Below are 22,463 nucleotides of genomic sequence, written 5' to 3'. Positions count from 1 at the left end.
GTAGGTTTTGCATTTTGTAACCAAGCCGGGCACAGTTATTTGTTAAGCATCAGTGCCAGGTTGGTATTTGATATAAAATGATCCTGTTGTGACAAGGAGGAACAGTCAGGGGGGCTGCAGTGCTTGGGACATCCTTCCACCGTGGCAGCTCCTTGTGCCAGACAAGGACAGGCCATGGGGGCAAATGCTGAGCTGGCCAACACTTCACAGACCAAGAGGGTAAGCACTGGGGTGGCCGAGGCTTCCTGGGCAGCAGGGCTGACCCGCAGCCCCGCTGTGACCACCCAGCCCAGTCCCAGGGATCTCAAAATGCAGAGCAGAGCCCTGCGGAGCCCATCGGCATTGCAGCGTTCTGCCACTGGCCCGAGACCCTGAAACACCACCGCGCTCCGTAAGGCTCTGCCCAGAGCCCCGAAAGGCACTTCCAGAGGCCCGCAAGCCTTTCCCCCGACGCTCCCCGAACTCTTCCCAGCGCTCCATAACGCTGCTCCCAGAAGTCCACGAGCCTCCTGCCGGGCAGAGCCGCGGCCTCGCCCGTCGCTCAGGGCCGGCTGCCGGTGCTCAGCTCCCGCCTCCGGCGCTGCGAGCGCGGGGCGGCCCCGTCCGGAGGAGCCCCCCCGAACCTGCGGGGCCCCGCCGAGGCTCCCCCGCCCCCGGCCCGGCCCCGGCGCGGCCGTGCCCGGCTCCCGGCCGGCAGGAGCCGCTGCGGGCGCGGCGCGGCGGGGATGAGCGAGGCGGAGGGCGGCTCGGCCGCCGCCGTGGAGAAGCCGCCGCTGCCCGCGGCCGGGCCTGGGGCGGCCGCGGCGGTCGCTGCCGCTGTTGCAGCCGCGGCGGCGGCGGCGGCGGCCGGCCCGGAGCCCGGCGCGCCGGCGGAGGAGGCGGCGGTGGTGTGGAGCCCGGAGGTGGAGGTGTGCCTGTTCCACGCCATGCTGGGCCACAAGCCCGTAGGTGAGCGCGGGCCGCGGCCTCCGGGAGCGGCGGGGGCCGGGCCTGGGCGCGGGGCCGGGCGGGGGCTCCCGGGCGGCTCCAGCGGCCCCGCGCCCGCCCTGCAGCCGGGCCGGGGCCGCGGGGCTGCGGCGGGGCCTGTGGGAGGGAGCGCCGGGCCCGGCCGGGCCCCTGAGCCGCCGTGTGAGCGGCTGCCCTGCGCTTCCACAGCGTCGCAGAGCGGGTCTTGCTGCAGGGACCGCGGGGACCCTGCTTGGTCAGGGTCATTGCGGAGCACGTGGCACAGGATTGTGTCCGGGCCGTTCTGGAATATCTCCATTGAGGGAAGCTCCACAGTGTGTTCAGTGTTCGCAGTAAAGACGTTCTTGCTCGTATTCAGGTGGAGCCTCCTGTGCATGAGTTTCTGCCCACTGCTTTATGTCCTATTGCTCTGCACCACTGAGCAGAGCCTGGATCCATCCTCTTGGCACCCCCCTTTAGATATTCATAAACACTGTTGAGGTCCCCTCTTAGGCATCTCATCTGGAGACTGAACAGGCCCGGCTCCCTCTGCTTTTCATTGTCAGAGGGAAGCTCCAATTCCTTCTCTGTTGCCCTCAGTGGAGCTGCACCAAGAGCTCCGTGTCTCTTGTAGACAGGAGTCCAGAACTGGACACAGCACTCCCTATACATCTCCAGGGATGTTTCTCACACAGCCCCTCTAAAAGCTCTGCCTGTGTTAGAATTACCCACAGGGGCACCCTCAGCTCCCTAGAGAACAGCACCTGCAGTGTAGGGTGAAAGATCAGCCTGCCCAGCTGCCAGCTGTCTCTCCTGTAATGTATGGGTTCCTTGTAACAACGTGGCTTTTATAATTCATAAGTAAATATTTTTTTTTATATCTCTAAGTATCATAACTAAAACTGTTAGCAGTATTAATTGCACTGGGTTCTTCCCCCAGGTGTGAATCGCCATTTCCACATGATTTGTATCCGGGATAAATTCAGCCAGAACATCGGACGGCAGATCTCATCCAAAGTGATCTGGGACCATCTGAGCACCATGTATGATATGCAGGCTCTTGTGAGTATAAAGGGTTGGTGCTGCTGCTTGGTTTCACGGAGTTCAGAAGTTTTGCCAGGCCAAAATCACCAGGCCTGTTGTGCCTTTCATAAGTTAGGTGTCATTCCAGTGAGTTGATGGGGTTTTCCCTGAATAAAAATAAAGTAGGTAGGAGAAAATAAAACCTGCAGTGGCTTGTGAGGGTTTTTGGGGTTATTTTGATACCGTGTTCTGACTTTGTTTATTAAAGTTGCCTAAGTGCTGATGCAGAAATATTTATACACATACATAAGTGTCAAAGGAGAAAATTACCATTGTTTACATAAGAACTTGCTATGTTTGGGTTCCAAAAATGATCTCAAATGATCGTGAGTTGTGATCTCAGGTATCCTGACCTCAGTAATCAGTTTGATATCAAAAGCTTCCTGATTCTCTTAACATCTGAAGTGTCTTGTTAAAAATTATTTAGCTCCTACGTGCATGTAAAATATAACTTGAGATTGCATGTCAAAATTCAAATTAAAGTCTTTACCAGTCACTCACAGAGATCCTTCTTTTCTTTTTAAGCATGAATCTGAGATTCTTCCATTCCCTAATATAGAGAAGAATTTTGCTCTTCCTGACGAAATGATTCAAGAAGTGAGAGAAGGTGAGATGTGATTGCAGTCTCTGATTCTTGGTTGCTTTATTCTCATCTCAGAATCTTTAACAAAACTCCCCCCAGAAAGTGTGTATTGTCAAATCTAATAGAAATGTACTGGAGTTTGACAGAAATCTCAGGTTGAGCAGTGAAAGCTGGATTTTGAAATTTAGCTGATGTGTGTTATACAAAGTAGGAACTAGAAAATTCAAGCACCTGCCAAAAGACTTCTTGGGATGTTTTAAACTTCAGTGGAATGCTTCTCAATTACGAGGTACACTAAACTTTATGCTAAAAATTCAGTGTAAAATCTTAGCACAGATAAGACATTGCAATATGTTTTGCCCAATTAGCATTTCACTTTCTCCTGTTAATAATAATTTCTTGGCACTGAATTACTGCTGAACGTTGCATGGAATATTTGCAAATATGCAGAGGCTACTAATCCAGAAAAAATCCACGTGGTTCTTTAAAGCCATCTAACCAATGCTAACAATCCTTTCTGTAGGAAAAGTAATGATGGAAGAAGAAGTGAAAGAGGAAATTTTAAAAGAAGAGATGGAAACACATGCAGGTCCTGAAGAAGGTAATTTTGTAACTCTCTACTGTGTAATACGAGATTAAAAACCAACTGTAATTGAGAAATTAATGTTAAAATGTAAATCCAAATGCAGTGTACTTTGTGTTTTGTACTCAGACTTAGCCTGTGCTCATGCTAAGAACTTGACTAATACAAGAGTGCACAGAGTAAGCAGCTGTTTATTGAAAAGATTTCTTCTTTGCTCCTAATTCATCTGTACAAAGTTGTATAGCTTTGGAGATTTTTTGCTTTAATATGTACTTGACAAACCCCTGGGAGTCTGAAGGAATCTGAGGATCTCTGGAAGAAAGCTGAGTCTGATTTTTTTGAACTTAAATGCTCTGTGTTGGGAACTTTGTAGTCATGGGGGAAATAGGGCCTATAAATTAAAAGAGATTGTAAAATTGCGTGCTGACATGGGAAGGTGGGCAGAGTGCTTATTTTATTTTATTCTCATTATCTTGCTGCTTTTAAATAAAAGGCTTGTTTTCCTAACACTTTGCTGTAGAACAAGTCAAATGTGAACAGTAGAGATCCTGCTATTTATCTTAACAGACCAAGCCAACTGCTAACTATATAATTTCATCATATTTATATCACTGAATAAGTGGTGTTTAAAGACTGTAATAAAAGATCTAAAATGTATTTTAAAATATATTAAATTTTTGGGTGTTCAGTTTTAAAAATTATCTATGGTACCAAATGTAATGACTCCTGTTGATTATAAATTCCATAGATTGGTCCTATGTTTCTGTAAGTGTTCCTTTTAATTATTTTAATATTAAGTGCTGTTTAATTCCACTTAATGAGTTTGATTTTTAGCCTGTCAAAATACATGCCTGTCTTTAAAGCAAATAATAAAAGCAAGATGTGCCTTTCTCAGAGATTTTTCCTTTAGAACTGAAAGTAAGACTTAAATGATGCTGAGAGTCGATTGTTTTGAGAAGTTTTATGGAATATAAAGAAGTTTGATATCACTCTTGTTTGCCTATGTGTATGACTCTGATCTGGAATCATTACTTTGGTCCTGTTTCAGTTTTTGCACCCTCTGGAAGTTTAGGAAAAACAACAGAAAAGCCAAGCAGCAAAGAGAAAGAGAAAACTTCATCAGATCCTGGGTCCAAAGAAGGGTCTGATAAGAGGAAGCGCAACAGAGTCACCGAGAAGGTTCTAAATGCCAACAGCAACCCCTCGAGTCCCAGCGCCGCCAAACGACGCAGGACATAGAGCTGAGGAGCAGTGAAAAACTCTGGGATGGGAGGAGGGAGCAGGAAAAACAAGGAGCTGCACAGTTGCCACATAAACTTTCAGAGGAAGTACAAGATACTTGAGCCAGTATTTGAGGAACCTGCGCATTGGCTTTGTCTCTCCTGGGGGGTTTTCTGGGCAGCAGCGAGGAGCCGCCTTCCCGGGGTGTGGGGACAAAGCTGGCAGTGGGGAGGGCGGGTGTGACAATGCCAGGGCTGCATTTCAAACCAGCAACACACTCTGAGTCAGCACAGCTCGTGGAAAGAGTGCCCCGTGGGGCACAGGGCCTTGGACCATCAAAGCAGAGGTGATTTCTGTAAGTGTGGGATTGCATTTTCTGCTGTGACTATTACTATTACAGACCATCTGTAGGTAATGTTTGGCCATTTCCCATTTCTATCACATGTATCAATTTGTTGGTTCAGTAAAACTAGAATTATTTTAAATGCAGATGGCCACTGCAATTGAAGTGTTCTGTTGCTCTCTTTGCTGGAGGAACCTAATTTCACCCTTTCTGATATAACACTTTTCAACCATAAGTAAAGTGAAAATTAAGTGCCCCTAGCCCAAATAATTAATAAGTGTTCTAAATAAAATATCTGGTGATGACACATGGTTTTGTAAGGGATCAGCTGAGCTGTGCCTGAACGTGGAGGTGTTGCTTCATCCATTTGTAATACAGTAGTGTATGACAGTGGGGTTTGTACTTAATTATTTATTTTTTTAAAGCAGTTTAGTAGATGTGAATGGAATTGGTTTTCCAAAATGTTCGTTTTGTTCCACAACTGAAGAATCTTGCTGACGTTGTAATGCTTATCTTTTGTATGCTAGAACATTGAGATTTGATAAAGTTACTATTTTTGTGTTGTCAAAAGATGGATCGCAGTCAACACACACCTGTTAAATGGTGAATGAAGCAGGCTGAAATGGTACTGAAATTGTTTCACTATATTAACTATCAGTTAATAAAAAGAAGAATTACTTCTTGATCTCTCAGTATTGCCTTCATGGCAAGGCACTAGGAGTCTTCTCATTTTTTGGTTTTATTCTAGGTACATAGCCAAGTTCTTGTCTGCCTAATTCGCTTCTCTTGTTTTATACAAAGAATAAATTTGACTGGTTTTTATTTTACTAAATGGCAGTTGTTGTGTGACTTGATTAAAATCTGGCCCAACTTATTTTAAAAGTAATTTAGCATTAAAGTGTTGGTTACTTTGTCACGATCTACATAGATTTTGGCCATAAAGTGCAGATTTTGGAACTCAAGTCTCATGCCCCTGTGGGCAAATCCTTCTCATCCATGGGATTCTAATCAAAAATTTTTGCTCTATCAATGAAATGTTTATATGGCTTGAAGTATAAATATGTCAACAATAGCGTGTACTGGTGCAACCACTCAGCACCAACCTCGTAGCAAGGAAAGTCCACTTGGGGATTTCGCGGTCAATCCAGCAACGCTGCTTTTTTAGGAATTGTTTGGATGTGGAGTATGGCAAATGTAAACACTTTGTTTGTTGCCCCCATCGGCTTCAGACTGCTGGCTCTTTGGGAATGCCGTTCCCTATCCCCGTTCCTGTCCCAGGCCGGGAATGCCGTTCCCTATCCCCGTTCCCGTCCCAGGCCGGGAATGCCGTTCTTTGATCCCCGTTCCCGTCCCAGGCTGGGAATGCCGTTCCCTATCCCCGTTCCCGTCCCAGGCTGGGAATGCCGTTCCCTATCCCCGTTCCCGTCCCAGGCCGGGAATGCCGTTCTTTGATCCCCGTTCCCGTCCGGGGCCGGGAATGCCGTTCTTTGATCCCCGTTCCCGTCCCAGGCTGGGAATGCCGTTCTTTGATCCCCGTTCCCGTCCCAGGCCGGGAATGCCGTTCCCTATCCCCGTTCCCGTCCCAGGCCGGGAATGCCGTTCTTTGATCCCCGTTCCCGTCCCAGGCCGGGAATGCCGTTCCCTATCCCCGTTCCCGTCCCAGGCCGGGAATGCTGTTCTCTATCCCCGTTCCCGTCCCAGGCCGGGAATGCCGTTCTTTGATTCCCGTTCCCGTCCGGGGCTGGGAATGCTGTTCCCTATCCCCGTTCCCGTCCGGGGCCGGGAATGCCGTTCCCTATCCCCGTTCCCGTCCCAGGCCCGCTCGCTCCGCTCCGCCCGGGACCGCGGGCGCTGCCGGCCGCCCCGGGCGCGGTGCGGGCGGGCGCAGGGCCCGCGCGGGCGGTGGCAAATGGTGCGGGCGGGCGCAGGAAGGGGGCGGGGCGTGGCCGCGCTTCCGTCCCCCGGTCCCCCCCCACACGTGCCCGGGCTTTGTGCGCGCGGGCGGGCGGTCCCGCCGCCACATCCCGGTCCCTTTCGCTTTCCCTTTCCCTTCACCTTCCCATGGCCACCTGGTTCACGCCCAGGGCGGAGGAGGACGAGACGGAGGACGAGGCGAACCTCTGGAAGTACGACTCCACCTGGGAGGGGGAGGAGGACGGCGAGGAGGAGGATGGCGGCGGAGGCGAGGCGGAGGCAGCGGCGGCGGAGGAGCCGGAGGATGCGGGGGAGCAGCCGGGGCAGGGCCGGGCGTGGGGCTGGCGGCACAGCCAGGTGCGTGTGGGGGCAGAGCGGAGCCTGCGGGGCGGGACGGCGTGAGGGGATCCCTTCCAGCCCCTCCATCCCGAGCTCCTTCCCGGCCCTTCCTCCCCCGTTCCCCGGGCAGAGCCGCTGCTCGGCGGTGCAGCGACGAGCTCGGGAACGGGGGAGGCTCCGCGGCCCTCGGGGAATCCTCAGCACGGAATTTGTCCTTATCTTGTGGAAGCAAATCCCCCTGGAGGAGCGGGGCTTACAGGGATGCTGTCACTTCGTGACTCCTCGAGATCCATTGCATTGCCATGAGCTGGGCGATGTAATTTTAATTTGTTTTTCCCCACCGTTCCTATGATGTGGGTACTTTATCCCATAAATACAGAATGTGTGTGGCACCTGCCTGTTCGCCACTGCTGATGGCTGCTGGATTTGACGTTACGGCATTGATGTTCTTTTAAGTTTTTGGTTGGTATCTTCACCTTTCTATGAGTGGCCTTCCCTCGGCTCTGTCATGCCATCAATAAAAATCCATTACATAATATCTGCTCAATTTTAAAAATGAGCTGTAACTCTTTATTTCTCGTAGACGTGTTTTATTTCTTAGGGAGCATGTGTAGAGCAACTTTGACAACCAAAAAACGGTGTGCTTTAAAAACTAGAGGTACGTGTGCAGTTTTGAGCAAGTGCTGCAAAACACAAGCACTTGTGTCTGGTGCCTTAAAATAATATTTATTTTAAATAAAATTAATTTGTTAGTCTTACCTAAGGTTTCTGTTACAGCATCAGTGGTTTTCAGTTTGACAATGGGTGTCAGTTTCTTCTCCAGTAATGCTTTTGTAAATACAACTTTTTCCTTTTCAGTACTTCCTATGCCAGGCAAAACACACTACAGTCCTTTAACTCCTCCTCTTTCTGGGAAAGAGAAACCATTCCTTCACTTCGAGTTTCATTTCTGCAGCTCATCCTTATCTTCAGAATATAAATAGGCAGATAAAGCTTTCTAATGAATATACTTTTAAAAGTGCTTAATATTAAACTTCTTTTTTTTTTTTTTTTTTTTTTTGCTTAATAAGCATTAAAATAGAAATAACCACTTTTGAAAGAACAGATCTGTACACATAGATCTGGGACAGGCCAAAGGTATTTTGGGTGGAATTCTGAAGGGAAGAGGCAGAGATTTCCTTTGAAGTTTTTTGCACTTTTCGAGTCCACCCTATCAACTTTTCTTTTGTACGTGGCTGGACTTCACAAGCCTTAATAACTCCAGGACATTCCCATTATTCTGTTTGAATGTGTTTGTTCTTCAGGTTCTTTTTTTTCCTTTGAGCAACTCTGGATGGTGACAACTGTAAAAGCAAGGACCATTTTTTCACTCCAGTGAGTGGACTTTCCCAGCTTTCCCTTACAAAGGAGGATGTTGTTGTCTCTGAAACAGCCCTGGAATATTATTCTGCATTTTTAAATAGGAGTTCTTCCTTCAGTGATGAATGTGTAGTCACCTCTCTCTGGCAGTGCCCAAAAAATTGTAAGGACACTGAGAATGAATGCACAAAGAAGCAGTAAATCTGCTAGCCATTTGTGCCTTTGCAGCCTGTCAAAGGCATGAATCAGTTCCCCAAACTTGTTCCTACTTCTGCTTATTTTACACTAATTCTTATTCTTCTCCCCTCAGCCTGGATGGTTTTCTTTATGCCTGAAGCAGATAATGTCTTTCTTTGGTACTGAGGTTAGAGTTTTTTATTGTTTTTTTTTTCACTATGCGCTTTCAAAACAAAATTCTGCTTCTCTTTGCATTTCTCTGTGTCTCTGTGAGTGTTCATGGCCTGAAGTTCCTGCAGGTGTGTCTTTCCAGCTCCTTTGCATTTCCGTGCCCTCAGCTTCTATGAGTGAGCTTTGAAAACTTTGGGGGTTGTGTTCATTTTAAGCAGTTCTCTCTGACACTGCTCTAACACCTGGAGTTCATGATGAGCTGTTTTAATAACAAACCCCATGGTCATGCCTTCTCCTAAATCTGCATCAACAAAAGGTTTCAATCACTCTTCTGGACTCTTACCTTTCTTATTCCTGTGCCTGGTTCACAATCCACATCCCCTTTGGTTACAGCAGCTTTCCAGCTGGTTTCTCAGCCAGATCCTCTTTCTGTCACCCTCTCCTGGTTATGTTCTCTGCTTCCCTTGCCTTTCCCACAGCAGTGCACATTCTGCCTGGTGTGATGCAGGTTTGGAGCGTGAAACCCACTCAGTTTTGCTGTGAGACAAAAAGGTCTTGGATTTCTACAGGGAGGTTTCAGCCTTGCTGTTCAGTTTGTGTTTCTTACCTCGAAAGAAAGGCTTTAAGTTGGAAGTTTGTAGAGACCCAGGAACAACACCTGCTTGGAGGAGCAAAGCTGAGTTTTGCTCTCTTTGCTTCCCCATCTTGTTCTCTGGATTGCTGTGCTCCAGGCTGCCTTTTCCCTGGATCTGGATTCCTTCTGGACAAGCTTTTTACAGCCTCTTACACCATGGCACTGCTTCTGTCTCTGTATCTGCAATGACTCTTCAGCAAACCAGTTCTCTTTCTAAGTGGGACCCAGTCTACTGTTCTCATGTCCCACCTGTGTTCAAGGATGTTACTTTAGAGCCTTAAATGTAAAGAATTTCTGGGATTATTTGGTAATTGGGAACAATTACCACGTAACTGTCATCAGGGCAACTGAAAGGGTGACTTCAACATCAAGGTTACAAATGTAGACCAATTCCTGCCTTAATAATTAATGAACTAGTGATCAGTGTATGTTAGAAAGTGGTTTTATTTTTCTCTGTGCATGTGATGTTAAGAAATACCAAATGAGGTTATGAAGTAACTTCGGGGAGTTTTTGCTGCTTCTTTCTTCTAAATTTTATTTAATTCTTGTTTTGCAAGACTCTGCATATCTTACCCCATTTCCCAACTTCCCTGTTCTCTCTGTGAGCTGCAATTGAACCCTCTGGCTGTGCTGTGCTTTGGGTGCTCTCTGTTCATGAGCAGTCTTGTTCCTTTTGGTGGTTCTCAATTCACAGAACACTGTAAAATCCTGGCATGGTTTGGGATAAGATGGTTCAGCACTCAGCAAGATTAAAACTGTGTTGCTTGTGAAATGTAACAAAATCCCTTATCACTGAGGTAATCACATATATAAATAAATATGTATATATTTCAGTTAAAATGCACTTTAAGGCATACTTGAAACTTCGATTTCCATGATGTAGTTCAGAGGGGGAAAAAAAGCTGTGCTTTGTGAGTTCTGTCTAAATGTGACACTTGGAATGAATCTAGCACATCTGTGATGAGAACCTGGTGCCTATTCATGTGCAGGTTTTTCTCTGTAGCAATTTAAATTATGCATAAAATACAGTGAATTCAGCTGTAACTAGGTAAATCTGTCACTTGGCAACTAATAGGGATCCTGTGAGTCACTGCTGTTGGTATTCTCATTTTGTATATATTTTTTATTTTTTTAGTGAAGTTTGGCTTCAAAATGTTCCAACTAAATTCTTTTTATTTGCAGGATCAAAGCTCAACTTCCTCACTGCTGTCTTGGAGGGGTTTTCAGGTAGGCTTGACATAAAATTTGGTTACATGGAAAGATGGGTTATAATGAAGATTATGATTGGAAGAGAAGTCCAATAAAATAAATATCTAATGTGACCATGTGGCTCTGGTGCTATCCACTGTCTAAGTCAGCAAGGCGGATCTTGATCATAAAGCAAAGATGAAGAAGACTCTGATTTCAGCAGGGAATGAGAATCTTGAATTCAAGGGCTATTTCTGCATCTTAAATTCTACAATTTTAAAGTCTAGCCTCTGTCTTCACTAGGGCTTATAGCAGCTCAGAGGCATGTCTTGTTTGAAAACCTTTGAGTTAAGGAAAAACAATCACATTTTCATATTTGGGATCTCCAGTTTGTTCTGATCTTTTCCATTGGCAAACCCAAGTGGGATAAAAGATATATATATAAACCACAAAAACCTTGATTAATAAGATAAGCAGGAAAAAAGTATTTTGGCTACAGGAGATGGTGTTATCTTCTCTTGGTTTAAATTTGTCTTCAGGAGTGCAGAGACATGACTACAGCAGCAGTCTGGTTGGTTTTGGGGGTGCTGGGAGTGCTGGGGAACCTGTGTGAGGTTCACAGGTGAACCTCACTTAAATTCAGTCATTATGTTGTTTTATTTTGCAGAAGGTGATTTTATTCTGAATCTCTGCTCTGTCTCTTCTCTCCAGTGCAGCGGGAGGCGCAACTGGACTGCGGCGAGAGACCTGCAGAGATACAGAAACCATTACCCAGTACGTGCTCCTGGGGCTGCTCCTCACCACTTCTGCCTGCAGGAACACTTCCTAGATTTGGGAGCACCTTTTTGCCTTTGTTTTACAGGCTCAGCATCTTCCAAGGATTCATTTGTGAGGGGGAAGGGATGATGTGCATGTGGGTGCATGAGAAACAAGCTGCTACTTTCCAAAGTGCATTTTGAGGATTTAGCTTGAAATGTGTAGGGAATGTGAGGGAAAGCAAGGAGAAGTATTGCCTTTTAAAGGGTTGCTGCTTATTCATTTCTTCTTCTTGTCTCCAGGATTTGAAAGAACCAGAGAATGAGGAGGATGAAGAGATGTGGAACTTAAGCTTTTACAAAAATGAGATTGCTTTTGTACCCCACGGTGAGTGCCTTGCGTGGTGGCTGCTTGATGCCATCTGCTGCAGCTGCTTGATGAAAGAGTAGTTTCATCCATGTTAGACAATAAGAAACCAAACCAAACAACCAACCAAAACCACCACCCAAACCAATAAAAACTCATCAAGAACTTTCATTTTTAAATATTCCTGCTGTATTTTTCTTAATATTCTGGTGGTAGGAAGCAAAGATTTTTTTTCTGGCTGGTTGTCTTGTTGGAGAAGCTAATGCCTGTGTGTAAATATCTGGGTTAGGATAGTGAGCTGTGTGGAGTCACTGACTGGCTAACTTTAATTTTAATTTGTCACTTCTTGCCTGACCTTTTCCTTTTCCTTGCAGGTGTGCATATTGAAACTCTGCTTTCATCTTGGGGGGACAAGTATGAAACACTGGAAGAAAACCATTCCTACATACAGTGGTAAATTGTTTGCATGAACACAGTGCCTCTCTAGTTGTGCCTCTTTGAAGTGTCAGGTGGATCTGTGCTCCTGATTTCAGCTTCACACAAGGCTCGGAATTATTTTAGTTAATTGAGTTGCACTCCTCAGGAAGCAAAGTACTAGAACTCCTGAAAACACAGATTTCCAGTGCAGCTGTGGCTATAGATCTCAGTCATTTGTGGTCTTGGGGCACAAAGATAAGGCAAGGAGAGAGATCCACATAAGCAAGTTTTTTGTTATTGGTGAAGACAAAGATTTTATGGGAGGGGTTTACTAGAAAACTACTTCTGTGTCCATAAGGATGGGAGTTCTCCAAGAGCTGTCTCTGATGCTGCAAACTGTGGGATCTTTTTTGGTTTTAACAAGTTGGGTACCCTGGGTTGGATGTCATCTTTGCTCATCTGGCCTGAAAATTCCTTTCTCTTCAGGCTGTTCCCTTTACGTGAACATGGGATGAACTGGCGTGCCAGGCCACTCACCTGTCAAGAAATCCAGGTATTTATTTTAAGCTTTTGTCTCTTTTTTCTTTGAGATCTGAAGCATGTTAGGATTTCCCCTAAATACCTTATATTTGAAGTCTAGTGTTTTTTTCCATTGTTTCCTTGGGTTTTTAGTGTGCACAGAGCTCACAGTGAAGCATTTGCCTGTCTTGTGTCAGCAAATGAAATGCTTACTGATACAATCAACTCTTGTTTAGAATTCAGGTGCCACTTAATCTGGTGCAGGTAATTAGGGAGTTGCATTTTTTTTCCAATTGCTGTGTCTTGTTTTCAGGCCTTTAGGAAGTCCAAGGAAGTTATGGACAGGTTTATACGTGCTTACAAGCTCATGCTGGGATTTTATGGAATCAACCTGGTCAACGAAGAAACTGGAGAACTTGAGAGAGCGCAGAACTGGCGTGAGCGATTTGAAAACTTGAACAGGTGATTGTGTTGATGCTGTTGAGCATTTACTGCAGCCAAGCACTTCTTTGAAGGGGAAAAAAAGTCTAAGCCTAGGAAATCCCCAGCCATTGAGGAATGGAGACTTTTGTTGATAAATGTTACCTAGTGGAAGTATTTTTAACTTTTATTCTGTTAAGCTACAAAATAGAAGCCTTTCTGTATGGTTCCCTGATTGTTTATGAAGCACCCTTAATGTGTGTAAAGTGCTTTGAGTCCTTGAGTGAAAAGTGCTCTGCAAATGGGATGCTTTTATATTATTGCAGGTTTTGTGGAGTAAGTAACAACTCTTCCTGGTGATACTAACTTCTTGAAAGGAGTGAGCATAATCACATAAGAAAAAACAATTTGAAGTCCATCAAGTATTAAAATAAAAAATGAAAAAACAGCTGTGTCTAGCTTAAGTCCTGAGGTTTTGGCAGCATCCTTTCATGCCTGTATTCTCAACACTACAAGCTCACCCTGCAGGGTCTCTGTCAGGGGCAGGACTTGTGTATCTGCCCCAACATGGTGGTTCTTACTTACTGGTGGCTGATTCAGAAAGCCAAAACCTTTCCAAGCAGCTGAGATGATGAATCCTGTCAGCCCAGGGAGGGTTAGGAAGGAGCTGCTGAAGGCAAACTGCAGCAGTGGGTGCCTTAAAAGTAAGCTCACCTGTGCTCCCATTTGCATTGTCAAATAGCCTTAATGGCTCACAGTTAGTAAATGATGAAACATTTTGCAGATGTCCCAGAGGTTCACAGTGACTTGTAAGACTTCCCCTTGACAGCTTTGCTTATCTGTTTCCTTCAGGTTCAGCCACAACAATTTGAGGATTACTCGCATCCTGAAGTGCCTGGGGGAGATGGGATATGAAGATTATCAAGTGCACTTGGTGAAGTTTTTCCTCACAGAAACTCTTGTGGAGGAGACATTACCAAATGTCAAGAGAAGTGCCTTGGATTACTTCCTGTTCACTGTCAGAAGCAAAGAAAAGAGGAGGGAACTCATCCACTACGCTTGGCAACACTTCAAACCTCAGAGCAGCTTCGTGTGGGGGCCTCGTGACAAACTCCGAAGGTACAGACCCCGCTCTGCCAAGCCACAGCTGCACCAAAGGCCTGAGGATAAACAGGACACTCTATGCCAAGAATATGGTGATCCTGTGGAGAAGGATCAGAACCAGCCTTCAGAGGTGGAACAGAAAGCTGGAGATGCTGCAGAGTTGCAGCCTGAAATGAGTGATGAACATGTAAAGGAGAAGATAAGCAAATGTGTTTTGAAAGTAGGAGATGATGAAGAGGAGAAAGAAGCTTCATTTGCCCAGCTGGAAGAAAAGGATTTAAAAAGTGAAGCTGAAGAAGGGCAGGGCACTGCAGAGAATGACTGCACAAAGGAGAGCAAGAAGAGAAAACTGAATGCAAGTTCGGCAGATGCTAAAGGGGATGGATCATTGAAAAACTCTGCTGATATTGAAAACATTTCCCATAATCTGGGAGAGTGTGCAATTGATGCAGAGATCCCCTCCTCAGACCCAGTCTCCCAGGCAGAAGAGAATCAGGAAGCACTGAAGGAAGATGATTCAAGCACCAAAGAGCCGGCGGCCACGGATGCAGCTGTGAAACGCAGGAAAGTTGATAAAAGAACATTGAGAGGCAAACAAGTCAACTTGGCCATAAACCTGAGCATGGGGCTCTCAGCTTCTGGTGCCAAGGCAAATCCATCTGCTGCTAACGGTGAGGCTGGAAAAGAAAGTGTCAGTGAGAAAAACGCAGCTGTGGAAGTGCCAAGTGAGAAGGGGGGTGGTGGTGGTGGTGGTAATGCAGATGGTGGGGCTGTGAGACCCCTGGCTGCTTCCAGGCCCCCCAGGACTGGCTGCACTGCTCCAATCAAGGATGGCTGGAAGTTGAGTGGAGATCAAGACTCAGCAGGGGGTGATCAGCACCACTGCCACAGCAAAATCTTGGGGGGTAAAAGTGAACTAGATGGGGTAAGACAGCAGGAAGAGGCAGGTGAAGAAGGGCAAGCAGAACATACAGACAAGAAGCAAGCTCCAGAGAGTCAAGAGCAGAGCGTAACACCCACTTGTCCTGAAGAAAACAGTGCTGAGGTCCCACCAGAAAAAGGTGAAGGCTCTGAGAATGGAGGAGAGCAGGGAGCAGCAGAGTGAGAGCAGCACGGCAAGCACCCCAGCCAGCAGAGATGGCACTGCCCTGTCTGCTGGGAGCCAGCTTTGGTGGCTTGGAGAACTGAATAAACTTCCTTTGGGAGATCCAGCTGGCCCCTGTCTCACTTTTCACTCTTCCATGATTTTTTTAATCATACCTAGTAAACTCACTGAGATCCAGCTCTTGGTTACCCTAAAGAGGAAAACTTTATTTACTCATCTCCAAGGACAGGCTGTGTTCTGTTCCTGGGTTTTATCTGATGTTCAGGGCTATCTTGGAGCATCGGGGATTTTTTGCACTTTGCTTTGATTCTGGTTATGTCCCTACTGAAAGAGAAGAGGAAAACTGATCTGTCTCCTTGTTTGAATTACCTAAGTATTTATTAAAGACACGATTTTTAATGTAAGACAGCATGACCTAATTTGCCAGGCCTTTCTACTACTGTGTAACTTCTGTTTGTTCTTGTGAAAGGCTGTACCTTCCCAGGAGTTTTTTTCCTGGCAAAAAGTGCTGTTTCTCTAAAAGAGATGAATATATGGATTTCACATTATGTCAGTGTAGTTGCCTCTCCTCCTATAAGGAAAGTAGGTTTGGCTCTAGACCGGGATAAAAACTGTAGCCAAAATGTGTCTCTGACCAGTATGAACCTTTGTGTAGAGATTCTGTTTTCTGAGGTGCAAAGTGCTGAGTAATTATTTCTCTTTATCCCCACAGAGATTGGTTTGTAGTTCTTGTTTAGAGTTAAGACTACAAATTGCCTACTGGTTTCTAAGAGAAAAAGCTCCAGATTTTGCATAAAACTGTTTAGAGCTGCTCTTCCCCATGTTTTCCAACCACTTTATAATAGTCTTCCACAGATTTTTTTGTCCATGACTGTTTCAGAGGCCCTCATTCCTCAGCTGCCAAAGCAGCACAGATGTTTCCCAGTGCATTTTTTTCAGCCTTTGCTGGTAATTTGCAGTGGCCTGTGGGGGGGTTTTCCTGCAGGCCCATGGCATGAGGTTTGATGTGTCAGATCCAACCTGTTTCCTACTTAGGGCAGGGTTCTTTTGCCTTTGATGTCAGACAGCCAGGGCATGTTCCAGTGCAGCATGTCTGGAAACCACTGGGTTTCGTGGGGCAGTTAATTGAAACGTTAATTGGAGAGACTACGCTTGTCTGGTTCATTTATTTCCAGCCCTCAAGAATTTACTTTCAGACCTTGCCAGCTCTTTGCCTGCCTCAGTGTTCCTGACCTCCCTGTCAGCTCTTCTGCCACACTTACACAATATTCTACCAGGTCTGAAGGAGCATTAACACAGTTTAGCACCTTCACTCCTAAAAATTTACAACAGAGGATCTGTTTCATGAAGCAGGGGAAATTGTTTTCAACAGCCTGATGGTCTGGACTTGCTGTTTGCTCAGGTGGTTCGGGTTGGTTTTGAGGTTCTTTGGTGGTGTTTGGTTTGTGTAGGAGATGGCCAGAGAGCAGATGCAGCAGCTTGTGCAATGTCAGTGTTTTTCCTCTCTGCTACAGCTTTATCTTTCAAGGAATTTGAGGAGTGATTTGCCTTCCCAGACTGTAGGTTCTGATCCAGCATGCCACATATGTGTGTGGGAATAAAAGTCTGCTAGCCTAATATCTGATGTTCATGGTCACACACATACTGAAAAAAGGCTTTAATATTTTTAAAAACTTCTTTCTTCTCAAGAACAGATGGAGGTAAATAGCCAATAAGAATACACTTAACTACAGATAGAAATACTTGAAGATGTTGAGTGAGAATTCTTTCCTAACAGATTCCTAAGAATTGTTAATTGTGGCTTTTGTACAGATTTATAGTAATTTTCTTATTTAATGAAATTTTCATTGTGAATATGTGCTCAGTTGGGGCATAAATCCTATATCTTGTTTTGGTCTTGTGTTTAATGGGATTTCACTCTGATCCCCAGCCTGGAGTGAGTGCTCAAACCAACCCCTTCCCTCTCCCACCAGGTTTACTTTTGGCTGTAGGTGTGTGTGGTGAGTTCACAAGGTGTTTGCCAGCACTCAGAGCTGTATCAGAGTCTGTTATGTTCATTCCCCTATTAAAGCATGACTTTAATGCATATCAGTTTCCATTTATATTTTTTTATCTTTGAGGGTAGGATATGACCATGTATTTACCCACCCCCCTGGAGCTGTTGCTTGGTTCCTCCCAACAAGGGGGTGCTCTGCTGGGCTCACCATGGCACACACCTGCTGTTTCTTCCCTGTGGAGGTGATGCCCAGTCTTCCTCCACCTCTAAAACATGCCCAGTGAATGTTTTAGAGGAAAAGACCGCCCCCCCCCCATGCTCTTTGTTAAATGATGTGCTTGGAAATCCTAGAATTGCAAAATGGTTTGGGTTGGAAGGGACCTCAAAGTTTATCTTGGTTCAACCTCCCTGCCAAGGGCAGGGACACCTTCCACTGGACCAGGTTGCTCCAAGCCCCATCCAGGCTGGCTTTGAACACTTCCAGGGATGGGGTGTCTGCTTGTCTCAGAATGTTTTGTATTGCTTTTGCAGCTCTTCTCCCACAGCTGTTGTGCTCTGCAGAGCAAACCAGGACGCTGCTTGGAGCATCCCCTGGGGCTCCTGCCCAGCCTGGCTGTGGGAGCTTCAGTTCAGGGTTTTTTCCCCTCAGGACACAAGAACAGGGCTGAATTTGTGGTAGCATTTCCTCTAAGTCAGTGTCCCCTCAGCTGTGCTGCCTGTGGGTGTGGGACGAGAGGGTTACTGGAAATCCTTTTGGTCTGTGGGATGGTCTTGAAGGTGAACACTCCCAGGGCCCTTCCTGTGCTGGTCATGGGCAGGCTCCACCTGCTGCAGCCCCCCAAGCCCTGGCTTGCTCTGGACAAGGTGTGCCTGAGGAATTTGGGTCTCCTTTGCCTTCCCTCCTGCCACCAGTTGGCCTCAGTGTGGAGGAGGAGGTATGAGCTGTGCAAAGCTGCTCTCCCTCTTCGGGGTTTGGGGTGTCTAATAAAGGATTCCAGTTACTCTGAAGCCATCAGAAGATTCACATTCCCTTTCTGTCCCCAGCTGCCCATTCCACAGAAAATTGTGGGAGCTTGGTAAATCTGAGTCCTTTATCCCTCTGCCAAAGCTCTAGGAATACTGGCTGCTGGGGAGCTGGACAGACAAACACTGTGTGCTCCTACAAGCCTCCTGTTGCAAAGATGCCAAGCTAAAATCAGGTATTTCAGTTCCTAAGCTTTGATTTTCCACTTTTCCTCTTGTGTTCCTAACCAGATGAGCTGTGTCATTTCAGCCCTGAGGAATCTGGCCACTATTCCTCTCCACTTCGAAGCTCTGCTTTGGATGAAATTGTCTTTAATCAATAAAGAGAATAGTGAAGCCCATTGCAGGAGATGCACCTCATGCATTTGGGATCACCAGGCAGGGAACTGTCCTCCTCTTCCTTCCTCGCAGTATTTCAAATATTTCTTTGTGCCTTTGAGAATTTTCCTCCTTTTTCCTTCCCCCTTGTACCTGTCTGTGATTGTCTGCTTTCTGAACAGCATTCATCACTTCTCAAGGAATTGGTGCTTTTCAGATCACCCTTAAAAAAACCCTGAAACCAGATGTGAACTTCCAGAGCTACCAAAGCACCTCACTAAGCAGTAAGTGCATTTCTCTGTAGCCACCCTGCACTGTTACAGTAATGTCCCTGCTGAAGTTAGGTGGCCTCAGGCACTGAAAAACTCACCTTGTGTTGCTTTTTACCTCTCCAGCACAGAGGTGGTGATGGGCTTTGGGAAATGTCCTGGGTGATACCTAAGGAACAGCTTTGTAATTGCAGCTGGAGTAACCCAGTTTTGCTCCTGAGCCCCATCTCTCAGTCCAGCCCTTCCACAGGCTCCTGGAGCAGGAGGCTGGGGCTGCCCAGCAGGGCATGAATGAGAGCTGCTCTGCTGCCTGCTGCTCCCCCTCCTTCTCCCACCTCCTCTCCTCCAAGCTCGGCCCCTCTCGCCTTGCTCCAGCTGGAGCCACAGGTTTATCTGGAGGCGAGGAGTGTCTGCTCTGTAAGCTGAGAGCCCGGAGGAGGAGGAGGGATCTGCTGGACCCTGGAGGAGAAAGGGTTTGGCCACCCCGGAGGAAAAGGAGAGAGGCAGAGCCTGGGCACCATGGCTGGAATCTCTGCTCTTGGGCTCCTCTCCCTGTGTCAGCTCTTGGCCACAGCATCAGCTCAGGTGAGAAACCTCATTTGTGTCTCATGCTCCAGGAAAAACCTGTAAGGGTAAAAAAGAGTGATCTTTGTGTGTTGTACCTGTGGGGTGAAACGTGGCAATAGGCAGGTTATTATTCTGATGGTTACTACAAATGTGTGCCTGGGTTTGTACCTGTGTGGGTTGGTGTAAAAACTGCAGCTTTCTGTTTCTGTAGAAGTGGTGTTTTCCCATTCAGGACTGCAATTATGAGAGGGAAAGCCTTGGAAAGGGAAGATCTGTTGATGCAAGGGAAACAGTTTGCTTTTACAATGAAGTAACAGATTTCCAGTGAATCTGATCTGATCTGGGTCTTTACCTGAATCAGAATTTCTTACTTATTCCCTCAATCAATTTTCAAATTTTACACTTTCAGCATGTTTAACCCTTGCTCACTTGAGACATGAAGCTGTATTAAACTTCCCTGTCTGGTGTTAATATTATTATTGTCAGGGGAAGTGACTCCTCTGTGAGTTTTTCATTGTTAGTGAGGAATTTTCACAGTCTGGCTTGGGAATTCAGAACTCTGCTGTGAGCAGAGCTGCTTCTACAATGAAACCTTTGTTCCCTGAACTAGAGTAAGTTGCTCTCTGGAGCCCTCTCCGTACAGAAGTCATTTATTGGACCTTTCTCTCCTTCCCTCCACCTCAGACCTTTCCAAAATCCCAGATTTTCAAGTGGCACCCTGCTCAGACTTTCCCTTTCCCCTCCTGTCTTCTTTGGTGTCTCCCTGGCTTTGCCATCACCCCATTAGACTGGGGCTATAAATTAATTATTTCTACCGAGCACTTTGCACCTTTTCCACGGGCTTTGCATTTCCTCCTCTGCCCAACCCAAAATGTGCCTGTAGTCAGAACAGTTTCCTATACAAGAAAACCCCTTTGCTGCCCAGTGTCCAGTTTGCATTCCCAGTATAGGCCAGTAAAAGGAGCTGGAGATGTGCTCAGTCAAAGGGGTTTTCCAAAGAGCCTTGCACTGCTCTGGAGCAACTCTGAGCCCACCCAGGCTGGCAGGGGGTGCAGATTTAGGGTTAAGCTGTGAAGGACTTGGCCATTGATTTCTGATCTAGCCCATATGTTCCTTCTGATGGAAAAACAAGCTCTTGTCTCTCACTTTTCCCCAGTCCCTTCCAAGAATTGGACCCCAAGGCCCTCCTGGACCACAAGGACCCCCTGGACCATCTGGCAAGGACGGCATTGATGTGAGTGGCACAGGGCAGGGGCTGGCTCGGGCCAGGGGTGGGGCAGGGGCAGAGCCCATGGGCGGAGAAGCTGCTCTTGCTCTCCAGATCCACAGCCCCTGGACATCCCTGGGGATGGACCTGGAAAATCACTGTCCTCGTTCTGCAGGAGGCTGAGCAGCTGGTGAGGTGCTGAGCAGGTTCTTTGCAGGATCAATCCCCTGTCCCCAGGGAGAGCTCAGGGTTTGTGACCCTGCTTGCAAAGTAGAATATTTCTCTTTTTGTGCAAGGTTGAGTGCAGGGGTATGATGTGTGTGGGGTCAGTGCACGTTCAGCAGTTCAAAGACAGATTTATGGGATGCTTCAGAGCATCTGCATTTCTAGAGAGGCTACAAGAGACTCAAATACGCAGCACTGGACACTGCTTTTGTCTTACCAGTTTTATTTCAATATTGTCATCACGGTTATCCCTCACTTTGGCACGTGATGTGTCGGGATCTGGCTCTCGTGTTGCCAGACATGAGTTTGTAGTGGCCCAAAAGGCAAATATAATGAAGAGCCTTTGTTTCAGCAGGCAGCTCCTTACACCTTCTGCAAAGGGAGAAGACTACATAACCCAGGACTTAATGGAGGAGAAAAATCTTGTTCTGTTACTTTTAATTGGTGTTTCCATAGAAATGAAAAATATTGCTTCTGTGCATCTATTGGATAAGGACTGAATTGTGTCCTGTAGTTGGCAGTGGATAAAATGAGCATCAGATGGACCTTCAGCAAAACCACATCAAATGCAAAAGTCTGGTTCCTGCTTCGATTTCCATTTTGAGCAGCTCTTGTCTCTCTGAGCTGCCTAAGGAATAGTGCAGGGGTTTTTAAAACTCGTCTGAAGTACATTTATTGGAATTGGGCCCTTAAGCAACCTTGAAAAAATCTATTCATTCCATACAGGTAATTTTCTTTTGAATAAGAAGGTTAAAAAAAAAAAAAAGGTATGAGTTCCCTGGTACACGGTGAACAAGGAGTGTTTGTGCCTGCAGTGGGGAGCTTTCCCTGCAGTTCCCTGAGCCAGGCTGGGCTGAAGAGAGAACCTCATTGATTTCCAGCTGCTCCCTCTGAGTGTCCTTTTGGCTAAAGGAGTCTGTATTCCTGGGAATCTCCCTCTGGTTTTGTGGTTCAGAGAGAGATGTTCAGAGCTGGCACCTTGGCAGCTTCCAACTGTTTTTCATGATGTTTTTTGTGGCGTCACAAAAGGCTTCAGGGGACACCCCAGAAGAGGGCAAAGGACACTGGTTCCCATTTGCAGCAGTGGAGTCCCTGCAGCAGGGCATTGCTGTGGCCAGCACGCTTTGGGAAAGGCTGTGATCCACTGTGGAAGCAAAAAGAAGAGTTTGGGAAGGATGAAGCCCTTCAGACTTCGAGTTTCAACTTCTGCAGAGAGGAAAGGGGAAAGAAACCCCATAGTTGTTCAGTTCCTGCTTTCTACAGGATATTTAACTCTGGAACAACACCAGCATGGCTTCTGATTACTCTTGGAAACAGGAGCCCAGGGAGGTGTCAGTCATGTGGACCTACACCCCTTTATCCACACCTAAAATCTTTGGAAGGCTCCCCATGGGACAGGATCAAATAACAACATCTAATTAACGTGAAGAACTTAGTCCTAATAAATCAAATGGCTGAGTGAAGTGTTTAAGGTGCAAAGTCTTGCAGTCCCAACTTCAGTCTGGAGTTTTGGCTACACAGAAATAGTCTCTAATTTGAACAGACTTAAAGCCCATCCCTCATATGGATAGAGGGTGTCAGGTGCCCTGTTCAGGTGAGGTGGTCTGGCTGTCCAGGGGGAGGCTCCAGGA

At 46.4% G+C, this 22,463-nt stretch overlaps 3 protein-coding genes across 4 annotated transcripts in view; all 3 read left to right on the top strand.

The window, feature by feature from the left end:
* The first annotated feature begins 725 nt into the window (after nt 1-725).
* Nucleotides 726-5,590, top strand: MRGBP (MRG domain binding protein). Its single transcript, XM_053993270.1, has 5 exons — nt 726-948; nt 1,886-2,007; nt 2,554-2,635; nt 3,135-3,212; nt 4,243-5,590. The coding sequence occupies exons 1-5, from the start codon at nt 726-728 to the stop codon at nt 4,431-4,433; spliced, it is 696 nt and encodes a 231-aa protein (XP_053849245.1). The 3' UTR covers nt 4,434-5,590.
* A 1,155-nt stretch (nt 5,591-6,745) lies between these two features.
* OGFR (opioid growth factor receptor) lies at nt 6,746-17,313 on the top strand. 2 transcript variants are annotated; one of them, XM_053993187.1, is made up of 9 exons: nt 6,746-7,029; nt 8,681-8,734; nt 10,535-10,579; nt 11,252-11,314; nt 11,599-11,683; nt 12,037-12,115; nt 12,566-12,632; nt 12,912-13,060; nt 13,871-17,313. In XM_053993187.1, the coding sequence occupies exons 1-9, from the start codon at nt 6,820-6,822 to the stop codon at nt 15,225-15,227; spliced, it is 2,109 nt and encodes a 702-aa protein (XP_053849162.1). In that variant the 5' UTR covers nt 6,746-6,819; the 3' UTR covers nt 15,228-17,313. The 2 variants fall into 2 exon arrangements, with proteins under 2 accessions (XP_053849162.1, XP_053849163.1); XM_053993188.1 differs by lacking the exon at nt 8,681-8,734.
* A 1,826-nt stretch (nt 17,314-19,139) lies between these two features.
* COL9A3 (collagen type IX alpha 3 chain) overlaps nt 19,140-22,463 on the top strand; it is a gene marked incomplete at its 5' end in the record, with an annotated part of 33,752 nt that continues 30,428 nt past the window's right edge. Inside the window, 4 exon segments of the mRNA XM_053992795.1 lie at nt 19,140-19,172; nt 19,175-19,294; nt 19,296-19,418; nt 20,557-20,634. Of these exon segments, the coding sequence (XP_053848770.1) occupies nt 19,140-19,172; nt 19,175-19,294; nt 19,296-19,418; nt 20,557-20,634 (354 nt within the window).

This window comes from Vidua macroura, chromosome 17 (assembly GCF_024509145.1).
Source record: "Vidua macroura isolate BioBank_ID:100142 chromosome 17, ASM2450914v1, whole genome shotgun sequence".
Taxonomy (NCBI): domain Eukaryota; kingdom Metazoa; phylum Chordata; class Aves; order Passeriformes; family Viduidae; genus Vidua; species Vidua macroura.
Note: the sequence above shows the minus strand (reverse complement) of the source record. Positions and strands in the feature narration are given on the sequence as shown.